Genomic DNA, 12,736 nt, shown 5'->3' with positions numbered 1-12,736 from the left:
TTTTAATGTGCCAATATTATCCCTGTTTTGCAGCCTTACGTTCTATTCTGCTGGAAATTATCAAACAAAAAGAGCAGTTGTCAGGCATCTAATATGACTATACAGAAGGAAGCATATACTGTACATTCCCACCTAAACCAATACAATATCAGTCCCTTGCTGCTTGTGGAGAAAACATAGTTATAGATTTACCATTAAAACATGAGGAAAAAAAAACAAATGAACAAACATTTATGTACAGTATATTCATTAGTAGTATAACATTCCCTAAACTCCTGTATCTCATTAAATTGTACTTTTACTTGTGTGTTTTTGTGTGCGCAATCATCAACATTTCACTTGTGTTGATCTAACTATGAGCTTGCAAGTGCTTGCATTGCCTTGTGATGGATGTCTGTAAGGCCTGAAAGGATAATCCAGCCTACTCGGGTCTTTTCTACACTCTCTGGGTTTTGAAATAATAAAATAAAAATGTTAATAGGAGCTATTCTGTCTATAATCTGCAATAATTTAAAACTATGTCATGTCTGTTCTGTGTCTCTATTTTTATGAAAATAATTTAGCTTCACTTTCTCAAATCATTATTATTGTTATTGACCTGATAATCATTTTTATTTTGGCCTGGAATATTGTAATGCATTCTTAAGATTCCAAATTCAATATTTGTAATGGATGTCTACAAGTAAATGTTTATTTAGTAAATGAGAATATCTTTGCTGTACTTATCAGATATTCTTCAGCCATATCTTAGTTATTATCCTGTAAAATTACATTTCAATTATTTTATTTACAGTCCCCCATTACCCACAATATGTAACATTGGAACAGGTATTACTCTATGAGACACTCTGTATTACTCCCACAACTTAAACTAAACAACTACAAGTCTGTGACAAGAGTGCTGAGGCTTGTTAAGACAATGGTCAACATATTAAAGATGTTAGTGAAAGAAATCCTTGGCCAAAATGTGTTTCTTTGAGCAAAACTGAACTAGTAGTAGCAGTTCGCGTCTCAGCCGCAGTACAGTCCTCCTGCCACAGAGGGCGCTGCTCTCCCAGCTACAGTATTACTGAGTCCTGTCCACTTCCGCTGGTTGGAAGGACTCATGTGGCAGATTCGACAGAAATTTCAATGTGCGTAATATAAAATTAAGCTCTTAAATCCGAATTCAGTTATTATGTTGAGCCGTATGATGTCTCAAATCCATCGATAAATTAGTTTTCCTTTGTTGTTCGTACGCGGGAGAATGGACGGTCAAAAAGCAGGTACGGCTTTTGGCTAGCTTCAACTCGAATATGTTTGTCGGGTCTTCATGTTAGTTTGGGCCAAATCAAAATAAACGGATGTGTTAAGTATCTAACGTGGGCTGAGTTTCAGAGTGTTTTATTTTTTATTCTCACCGTGGATATTATTTACAGATTTTCTGTTCTGCAATAAAGTAGTCTGCAGAGAGTGGCCTGTCGTGATCGACAGCTAGCAGATAGTGTCAGTTGAGCGTTGTATTGACATTCATAATGAATGTTTGATACAGTGTCACCGAGAGATTATCGACCTTATTTAAAAAGGAAATGCATGAACACAGCTTTTACATTACTATTGCTAGCCCATATTTCAATTGGTTCTTTTTATAATAATGATTTCAAGCTCAAGATAACTGGATGGACCGATTAACTGCTTATGGATTTGTCTGTCTGATGCTACTGTTGATTCAAGATGATATCAATGTTTTAGCAACTGCCCCATGTTCTCTATTAACATCCTTTTAAATTACATCCACTTGAAAAAAAAAAGCTAATAAATTGTTTATTAATATAGAACTACCTTAATTGTTTAAATGGTTTACTGTTATGCCCTTCAATGTGGCCGTCTCTTCTTTTAATGAGCCCAAACAGTCTGCTCTGTTAGATGTGGACTGTGCAACGATAGAAGCAAAGCAACAGGTTGAAAATAAATGTTTTCCAGCAAACATACATGCCATCCTCCACTACCTATCATTAAACTGCATACACGCAACAGCATATTCCTTCCCTTCCATTTCCCTCTTTTCTTCCTACTGTTGGATGTACAACATAGAAATACATGTGAACAGAAGAAAAGGGGAGTGTCAACAATTTCAACACTGACATCTACACAAACTAACAAAATTATAAACAACATATTGCAACATGTTGTAAGTAATGTCAAATTTAAAATGAAGATTTAAATGTGCTGCAATGACATTTATTGAAGCAGTTTTCATTGATCTGTCTGTTTGGCACCTCAGATTAAATAAACTCTGTCATGCCAAAGACAGTGTGTCTGGAGTATCAAGATGAGGAAATGGGGTGCAATGACTCAAAATCGTCAATCTGTCTCTCACAATTATTCTGTATGTTTCCCTCTGCCACCTTTCTTCTCCTCCGTGTCCCCTCAGCTGGTTCTGTGTTCATGTGTCGGCTCTGCAACCTCTTCTCTCCCAGTCGCGCCCAGCTGCTGGCCCATTGCTCCTCGCTGCACACCAAGCAGGAGCCTCCCGAAGACATCATCATTGCTCTGCAGCCTCTTGCAGGAGAGCCTGTGGAGACGTTGGCTGGTAAGATTAGCGTGTTCGATGCCAGAATCACAAACTCATGTGGAAAAAAAACAACCCACACATGTTATTTCATAGTAAATATAACTACGATCACTAATGTGGGGATGAACTGAACTTTGTTGAAAAAATAAACTACTAGACGGCAATATGTCACTGCAACACTATAACTCTGTTATTCATTGTATCTGGGAGATAAAAACAGAGCTATATGACACAAGACATAAGCTGTATCAGGCTTATGCTACACAGAAAATACGTGTTTGTAGGATAAGCTTGTTGTTTGTTTTGGTCTCTTAGTGGGATTTCTTTTAATTAATAGAAGCCAGTGTTATCTTCTTATCTGTTGTGCTGTCTCGTTGGCCCACAGAGAGCCCAGTGAAGCGAAAACGAGGACGACCGAAAGGCTCGACAAAGAAGACGCGCACAGATCTGACAGAGGGCAAGGCCGACTCTACCGAGTCTAACGTTCAAAGAGAAGAAGAAAGGAATGAGGAGGAGGGAGACAAACAAGGTGGTAATTCTGGTTTCTCATAATTCTTTCTTTTTTATGCGGAAGATAGGATAAGCACCCTCTGCACAAGAGAAGATGCTTGCTTAGTTTATTTGATAAAGTTTATATATTCAAGCTGATCAATTTGACAAAAATGACATGGATGAGATGGTGAATATCACCTTGCTGGTTGAGTTATATCGGACGAATAGCACTGCCAGTGTTTTGGGCAACTGGCTTTTGCCTGGTTGGTAATCTAACTTTTCTTAATAGCAACTTAATTGTTGTGTAGGCATTTAGGCAATGGGTTCTATTTATTTCAAATTACATTTGTCTGCAACACAAACTGTGTTTCCCGTTCTGGCTACTCTGACTCTTTTTTCTTTTTTTCTTTCTCTGCTAGGCGAAAGCCATGACGGGATATTGGGCCTTGAATGTAGAGACTGCCACCGCTCGTTCAGCAACAGACGACAGATCCGCAAACACATCTGCCTGAGAGAAGAGGAGGAGGAGGAGGACGAAGAGGAGAATGGTCAGCAATAGCAAAGTTAATATGTGCCAAAGAGGCATTCAAAGTTGGGGTGACCTGAGGGATCCTGCTTGGAGTTGTCCTTCCTATATCATAGATCATTAAATACCTCTGCGTTAACTACAGATGTTGGAAAAAAGTGCAGAAGAATATCATTTACATACATTTACTGTACTTTAAAATGCAGGTGATTCTGGTTAACAGACAGAATATTTCTTTACAGGAAGCATCTGTGGTGGAGCAGGAACCGAGGGTTCTGGGAGTCTGCATCCTGGGGGAGCAGATCCAAACCGAAAGCAAGCAAAACCAGGACTCGTGAGAGAAAAAGGTTAAATCAAGTTCGGCACATGGTTTCTTCAAATTAAATCTTACCAGGAGGGACACTTAATTGCTGCTTTAAAATCCCTGCTAAGTGTTATCTGGGATGACTTGTAAAAGATGAAGGATCACTGCCGTCTGACGCTTTCTTCTTCTCTGCTCGTAGACGTGGGCAGCTTCAGACACCCGAGGACCAATCGAAGCCGCACCTCCAAAGAAGCAGGGCTGGCAACGGGAAACAAAAAGTCGGTCATCAGTGTTGTTCTGACAGAAGACGAGACACTTCCAGGTCTGTCTGAAACATCTGTTTTTTATAGCTAGCTTTTGGCTAACAACTGACTCGACTGCAGAAGGAGACATAGTTATGAACAAGATGTGTTACCTTCAACTCAACAGGTGTTTTTAAAATGGTTCCAATAGAGGAGAATTCAGCAGAGACAGAGTCTTCGGCCATCCAGCCTCAGGTAATACACAGAAACATTCACCCAAATAATGAAATGTCTTTCTCACTTACGTCTTGTAGTCGCCTGGCAGACAGTTTGGATTTGATTTGCCCAGGTTCTGAGATTCACGCCTCCGTCCCACATCTTTTTTTTTTTTTTACTAAGGGTAGTGCACAGACCTTTTTGTGAGAGATAATCTATACAAGCTGTCGTCCTGACCACTGTATAAATAATTACATTAGGATGTAGAAACATTTTATTTCTAAAATGTACATCGTTTTAGCATTTCAGCTGACTTTCAAATGGGATGATTCTGTGATACTATGTTGCAGTGTGTGTGTTTTTAGATTATTGTCTAATATGTATTTGATTTGATCTATGAATCCCAATATTACATGGGTTTATTTTCTTGAATTTGTCCGGGCGGTCAGCGGTCTGCACAGTCACAAGACCTTGCAAGTGAAGCCACTGCCTGCGAGGGGAACCCTGAAACGGACCAGGAGCCAAGGTAACATAATGGACAAAGTCCATCTCTCTTAATGCTTTCAATGTAACACATACTTGATGGTCGTGATAACGGATTGTCAGTCACGACGAGAGTTGATTCGTCAACTGCATGCATGCATAATGATGTAAAGGCCCTGCTAGTTTGTGCTTGTGGTCGTCTGACATATCAATGTTATCTCCTGTCAGCAGTGGGATCCCTTTGTCCACAACAACAGCAGCAGCCAGCAGAGGCTTCCAGGAATATTCTATCAAGCAAGATGCTACAAAGTACTGTAGGAATATTTTGTATTAAATGTAGTAACATTGATTTAATTTTGCAAACTACAAGCTCCACACTACTGTTAATACATCTGGTTCTAATCTAACACTCTATCATAAATGAGTTGTTGGACTTTGTTTTTCCTGAAGTTTAAAATGATTTAGTCTGCTTACTTATTTGTAATGTTTCATCTGTGCAGCCTTAAGAAGTTTGTTTATTGTATTAGCAACATCAACAATCTTCAATGCCACAATAGCAGCTACAATGATATTGGTCATCTGGTAAATGTTTCGTGTTGTTCCTCTCTGTCTCCTAGTCTACTTCAGAGCCAGTTGAAGATCTTTGCCTGTGAGTTCTGTAACAAGATCTTTAAATTCAGACACTCACTGATGGCCCACCTCAGGACACACACCCAGGAGAAACCTTTTCAGTGTCCACACTGTGACTACGCATCAGCCATCAAAGGTAAATCTAGGCTCGCCGGAGGCCAAACACAAATGTCAGCTTGATTCATAAAAGTGAGACTAAATCAAGATGGTTAAGTTACAATTTGTAGGATTTTTTTTTTTTTTATTTGCCTTTATGAGATAAAGTGTTAATCAAGGGTGCTGACAGGAAATATGGTGAAAAGGGGTGTGTGACAGTTCCCAGGTTATATATATCTCCATATCTGTAGGATTTCATGTGATTACAGCATCTTTCAAATTATTAACTTTTTGTTGATTTTGTGATCTGCAAGTACTCTTAGCAGACACATCCTTTTACATGTATTTGTAAAACATATCGCAGAGCAGGGTAACTTCTGCAATCTCTAAATAACAAATGTATAAAACTTGCTGTAAAGGCTGCTTACTTTTTGCATTTCCCTTCAAAGCCAACCTGAATGTTCACCTGAGGAAGCACACAGGAGAGAAGTTCAGCTGTCAGCACTGTCTTTTCAACTGCCTCAGCCCAGGACACCTCAAGGTGCTTTCATCACTTTTATGTATTAACATGCAGCATTTGAGATACAGTATGAACTCTGTTGTGATTCTGGTTTCTACATCCAGATAGATTGGGTTCATTTCCAGGTTGCAGCTGCACTGTTTTTCTGGTTGCGGCAGTAATTCTGTGTTTCTGGTCATGCAGGTCCACATAGAGCGAGTCCATCTGAAGGTGAAGCAGCACTGCAGCTTCTGTGAGAAAAAATACTCCGATGTAAAGAACTTGCTGAAACACATTGAGAAGCGACATAACATGAAAGACCCCGCTATCTTCCAGAGCTTCCAACAACTAAGGTTTGATCGACATTATTTTACCTTCCTATCTACTAGCAGACACACCCGCCCCTCTAATCTGTTTATCTTGTTTCAGGTTGAAGACTCGTCAGGGACTCAGACAGCTCCTCTACCACTGTCCCACCTGTAACCGGCGCTTTAAGAACCAGCTGGAGCGGGAGCGCCACCTGCTGGTCCACGGGCCCCAGCGTCCCTTCGCCTGCCTCATCTGTGATCATGCTGCGACAAAGATGGCCGGCCTCGCCGCCCATGTCAGGAAGCACCTATTCCTATACATGTGCTGTGTGTGTGACGGGACGTTTGTCAGCTCCCAGAGACTGAGGAGTCATTTGAAAGAGTCTCACCAGGAGCTTGACCAGGAGCAGGCCTTCACAGACTGCATCAACAGCAGCTACTATCTGCTACAGCCTGGAGGAGGCATGTGGGGGGATGAGGAGAGGGAAGATGCAGAGAAAGGGATGAAGGGAGATCCAAGGATGGAGCAGGAGGGTGAAGATGAGAGGATGAGTGAGGAGGGTAGAAGAAATGGTGTCGGAGGGGAGGAGTGCCGAGATGGGGAAGTGGAAGGGCTGAAAGTAGCAGCAAGCGAAGATGGGGAGCAAGAGGAAGAACAAGCTAAATCTCAGGGTGAGAGAGCAGAAGATGTGAAAGAAGGAGAGTTAGAAATCGCAAGCGAACAACAAAGTTCCCAAGATCGGCTCCATCAAGCTGTTTCTACAGAAACCACAACTCCCTCTGACAGACGGGATGAAGCAACAGCTGGGGCAAAGTCCCAGGACAACACGGCAGACACATGCACCCCTGCAGCTGGAGATCACACACAGACTTTCTTATCACCAGAGAGCAGTCACACCCCTCTGTTGGAGAATAGGACTCCAGAAGACACACACCCAGCTGATGAGAACACACGGACACCTTTGTCGTCAGCACCTTCAGGGGACGATTCTCAAACTCCACCTTCAGAAAGTGTAAGTTAATTACAGGTACTCAGGAAGAGCAATAGTGCCAGCTAGGACCGCATAGCGGCTATTTTCATATTTGAAGTATTTGCCAATTATTTTCTCAATTAATCATTTTGCTTTAGTTTGTCCTATTTTGTCCGACCAACAATCCAAAACCCAAATATATTTAATCTGATATAATGTTTAGACAAAGAATTTCACATTTCACGGGTTAATTTGCTGTCGATCAATCAATATGTAATAAATGTTAGCACTAAAAATCTAATAATTAGTGATCTTTTACATTGCAATACTTTTATTTTGGCACTAGCGGACAGATAGGTCTGATTTATGTTCTATATCTGATTATCCATCCAAAAGAACGTCCTTCTGCATGTATAGAAATTTTGATGACAGGCAATGATTGCGCTCAATAAAGAGTATGATGTAGTCTATATTACTTATTAATTCATTAATATTTCTGAAATACATCTTAGAGGCATTCAACTTTAAATTATCTTCTCATCTTCTACTCAGGTTGCAGCTTTGCTCCTGGCGTGTCTGACACGTTCTTTGTTTTCTGCCGGCAGGTGTCGGAGGTTTTCCATCAGAGTGCGTTCCAGCAGGTGATCTCATCACTTCAGAAGACTCGGCTCAATATGGAGTCTTTCCAACGGCTCAGGAAAATTTACGGAGACCTGGAATGTCAATACTGTGGTGAGGAAGATGATGAAACGCCCTTGAGGTGGCTGATTTAGTTGTGTCCTGTTATTTCATTTTTTTAGTTTAATGTTCTTTTATATTATATTATTGTTATTTATTACTTAGTTTTTTGTCTATCTGGCTTGAGTGTTAAATATTGTCCTTTGTTTGTCTGCACAGGTAAACTGTTCTGGTACAAGGTCCACTATAACATCCATGTACGCACACACACCAAGGAGCACTCGCATTACTGCTCAAAGTGTAGCTACTCGTCCATCACCAAGAGCTCTTTGAAGCGACACCAGATCCAGAAGCACAGCGGTTTGCTGCTGCCTTGTTCGAACCCTGGCTGTAAATACACCACACCTGACAAATACAAACTTCAGGCCCATTTGAGGACACACCAGGAACAGGTAACCAGCCTTCACCCGGAAAATAACGATAAATCTACTTCAACGTCTCGTCTCGTGTACCTTCAATCCAACTTTACATGTGTTTGATCAATATTCTAGTTGATCTTCAGTACAATGTAATGTATGGAACACTCAAGGTCGCTTTTTAAATTGGTTAAATTAAGGTATGCCGACATTGAGTATTGATTTCTATTGGTGAGACTTGTCTTAATGCCTTTATCTTGTTGCTGTATACAGGGGAAGAGTGTGACTTGTCCTGTCTGCCAGCACAGCTATCCAGAGCACAGACTAAAACACCACATCAAAACATCCCACCCTGGTAAAGAATACATAGATATATATCTAGACACATGGACAAAACACACACACTACCTGTTAATGTTTGTTTCAAACCTGTCCTTAAAGTCAATGTGAGTGTTAGCATGTGTTCATTCTTCACTGTGCTGTGACACCCGACTGAAGTAAATAGCTGTTGAAACCAAGTAAAATACAATTTCCACGGTTGCGGTTTCACTTTGTGCGTTTGTGTTTGCATGCATGTGTTGCACAGACACACTACCTTCGCAGGGCAAAGGACTGATGGTTCAACGTGCAGAGAAGTGCCCCTACTGTGACTCCTACTTCCTGAAGAACAGCAGTGACTTTCAGCGGCACATCTGGGCCCACCAAGGTGTGATATTCCTCTTCTTTTAACACAGGCAAACACATACACGCAGCACATGTGTGGAGAAACGCACATGGGTCCGTGCATGACCCTGCACAGTATTTCACTGCTTGATTACCGAGTTACCGGAGGTTCCATCTGTCTCTCTTTCTCCTGGCTGCACTTAAAACACACTGCATAAAATTGTCTCCTTCTATGCTGCTGGCATTACACAAAAGTTATAAGACTTGCTGTTTTTGCACCAATCACTCGGTCAAAACGTGTTTGTTTTTTTTGCTTTGCTAAAATCACTGCTTATACACCTGTGGTTGCTCAGATGAAGTGGTGAAAAACATAAACCATGTGTACATTAGCTATGATGTATGTGGTTTTGTATTGAGGAAGTGACTTGTTAGTCTACTCCTCTTCCTGTCAGTCCCTTCTTAAACACTTCCTGAGCCTGATGAGCTGTTTACTTTGAAGTCACATCTGTCCACAAGCTGAGGAAGCTGGCAGACATCCAGCACAGGTGTTGATGAAGGTCTAAGTGAGCACAGCCAATTTACATAAAAACAAACCTGCAGTGCATAGTAAGCTCATTATGATGTTATTGTATCAAACTACAGATAATGTAATTACTATTAAACAAAACTTTATTATCAAAAGGTCCATCTTACCTTGGCCAATCACCTTCATTCAAACATTTTTTATGTCCAAAATCACCATCTCGTTTCTTCACACTCTTATACCTTTTGGCTCTAAACGTCTTTTTTCTTCATCTTTTTGTTGCTGTCTCGTGTGGTTAAACTGTTGTACACACGTGTGTCCGTGTTCTGTAGGTTTGAAGCCATACGTCTGCAGTGTGTGCGACTATGCGGGCCGCAGTCGGAGTAACCTGAAGACTCACATGAACCGACACAACACAGAGAGACGCCACCTCTGTGATCTGTGCGGTAAAAAGTTCAAATCTAAAGTCACGCTCAAAAGCCACAGACTAAGCCACTCTGATGAAGGTACGTGTTCTATGTCTATTTATTACTATCTGTGGTATTATTGATTATTCTGCTTGAGTAGAAGAATTTGAGGAAGTACAAAGCGATGATAAACATAAAGACAATTAGTATTTGGTGTGTTCAGGGAAGCGGTTTCAATGTTCAGAGTGTGACTTCACCTCAGTCTCCAAACCTTCCTTGCTCAGACACATGGAGCAACACGCTGATTTTAAGGTCAGAATAAACACACACACACACACACACAGACACACACACAAGTTTCTCTCATGATGTCACGTCAATGTTTTGACACAAATGATTGACACGTTTAGAAAAATCCATTCATATATCAAATGTAGTCTTGTCGTACAGATTTATCATTGGCGTTAACTTTGTGTCTACCGATGTAGCCTTTTCGCTGTGCCCACTGCCACTACTCCTGTAACATCGCTGGTCCCCTGAAGAGACACTACAACATGAAACACCCAGATCAGAAGTATCAGAATGCCGGACCTGGAGTGCCTAACCCTGATGCTCTGAAACAGCAAGGTCTGCATCTCTGCCATGTCTAGACTTTTCCTTCTCTTTAAAGTCACAATTTACCACACTAGGACATTTGTACTGCATAAAGATGTTTGAAGTGTGGTTGGCATTATGGTGAAGACTCTCAGGAGTGAGAATCTATGTGACGCTAGGAGAGAAATCCTTTAAGATTACTGTAAGCCTCTACAGAGAACAAAAGGCGTGTTCAGCTGCATGACGTAACATTGCTTGTGTGTGTCCCTGTGTTTAGGTGGTATGAAGTGTCCTGAATGTGAATTTGTTTATGGCACCAAGTGGGAGCTGAACCGCCACCTGAAGAGCAAGCACAGCCTGAAAGTGGTGGAAGGCACCTGGGAGGTAAACCTCTTACACATGAACGGACTAGATCCGGTCATTTTTAGCCATGCTAGGCTCTTAGGATGGCTATGTTGGTCTGTGGGTCGGTTCACCACTTGGGTCCAGACTGTGATATCTGGAGAACTATTGGATGGATTTCTATGACATTTTGTGCAGACATTCAGGGTCCCCAGAGGATAAACTCTAATGACTTTGGCGATCGCCTGACCTTTTCCTTTAGCACCATCATAGGGTCAACTTGTTCACTGATTCCATGAAAGGGTTATTCTAGTAGTATTCTGAGTTCAACATCTAGTTGATGGGTTGTCACAAAATTTGGTACGGAGTACATTCATGGTCCCCACAGGGCAAATTGCCACTTTGGTGACACCCTGACGTTGCCTCGAGCACCATCATCAGGTCAAAAATGAATTTTGTCTACTTTCGTTTATGACCAAACTTTTTGCATAACTAATGACACTCCCATCAGCCTCAGCTGTACTGTGTGTTCAGTGCTAATGAGCTAATGTGAGCATGTTAAACTTTGATGCTGTAAATCAACATGATAGCATTATATTTTTGTGAGCACGTTCGCATGCTAGCATTAAGCTCAAAGCGTCACTGTGCCTAAAGCACAGCCACACAGAGCTGCAAGCATGGATGGAGACTCTTTGTCTTGTTTCTGTCGCAATCTCTTTTCATTAAAAATCCTATTTCTGATTAAGAAACTTAAAAGCTGTTAAAATATCAGAAATTGGAATCCCACTGGAAAAACTTGCTAGCTCGACAATGTTAGCGTATAGTTTAAGTATTAATCGTTTTTGTTCAACAGAGCATCAGTATTTTCAGGATGATAAATAATCTGTATGAATATCCAGGTGGGGGAGACGGTAGAGGCCCAGTTCGTTCCTGTGGAGGATGAAGAGCAGCTGACAGAAGTATCTGTAGCATCCCTGCAGGACAACGGTAACAACAACAACAACAACACCAGTGATGAACAGACCGAACCTTTTTTATTTGTTTTTCCTGCTTGCATGTGTACTATGTGACACATTGCAATAAATGTCTCTTTTATGTTCAGTTGATATCCAGCAGATCACCGAGTTCAATTCAGAGACTCACAACGCCGTCACCTCCATGGTCGCCATGGCTCCAGGCACTGTCACCGTTGTACAACAGGTAAACAACCTCACATCACGTACTCGGGAGATTGTGAGTGGTTACAACAAAGTGTTGACGTTAAGCTGTGGCTGCAGTTGCAGGTGGCTGACGAGCAGGAGGTCGGTGAGTGCACCAACCAGCTGATGGTGGTGAATGCAGACGGGGATCTAACTGGTGACCAGGTGATGGTTGTGGAGGACGCACACGGCCTGGAGGCCCTGACAGTCCTCACCCAGGGAGAAAACACTCACCACTACATCGTCTACGTCCAGGAACACACTGTAGAAATCAACTAGTAATGCCAGCATGACAACAGCTGCTGATTCATCAGTGTCAGCAGATCTGTTTACAAAAGGGAAGTAGCATCAAATGGGCAATGCATTCAGGATTTAGTGAATGTTTCCACGTCATCATTAGGAATTTCCTTAATGAGACTTATTTTTTAGTAACTTCATAATTATGAAAACCATAAGTGCAATAATTGTTTATGTGATTATGTGACATATTTTGTACTGACAAAGTATATTTGAATAAACCCTTGTCCTGAACTGCTCGATGCACTGGAGTGGCTTCATTTTCTAAAAACAACAAATCTCCAAGTTGTTGTTTA

General features: G+C 41.3%; 1 protein-coding gene across 1 annotated transcript; it reads left to right on the top strand.

Annotated features, from left to right (window-relative positions):
• Positions 1 to 1,105: 1,105 nt before the first annotated feature.
• Positions 1,106 to 12,637, top strand: zfat (zinc finger and AT hook domain containing; the record flags this gene model as incomplete). Its single annotated transcript, XM_079164918.1, has 24 exons — positions 1,106 to 1,133; positions 2,414 to 2,572; positions 2,940 to 3,083; positions 3,466 to 3,594; positions 3,815 to 3,919; positions 4,076 to 4,198; positions 4,306 to 4,373; positions 4,784 to 4,860; positions 5,046 to 5,126; positions 5,435 to 5,583; positions 5,993 to 6,084; positions 6,247 to 6,395; positions 6,472 to 7,363; positions 7,927 to 8,053; positions 8,219 to 8,451; positions 8,689 to 8,770; positions 9,002 to 9,121; positions 9,934 to 10,107; positions 10,232 to 10,320; positions 10,497 to 10,635; positions 10,880 to 10,986; positions 11,844 to 11,931; positions 12,047 to 12,144; positions 12,222 to 12,637. 24 exons carry the CDS (start codon positions 1,106 to 1,108, stop codon positions 12,420 to 12,422), a joined length of 3,654 nt encoding a protein of 1,217 aa, XP_079021044.1. The 3' UTR covers positions 12,423 to 12,637.
• Between the last annotated feature and the right edge of the window lie 99 nt (positions 12,638 to 12,736).

This window comes from Pholis gunnellus (genome assembly GCF_910591455.1).
Source record: "Pholis gunnellus genome assembly, chromosome: 8".
In the NCBI taxonomy this organism is placed as follows: domain Eukaryota; kingdom Metazoa; phylum Chordata; class Actinopteri; order Perciformes; family Pholidae; genus Pholis; species Pholis gunnellus.
The sequence above is the reverse complement of the archived record's forward strand: the minus strand, read 5'-3'. Positions and strand labels throughout refer to the sequence as shown.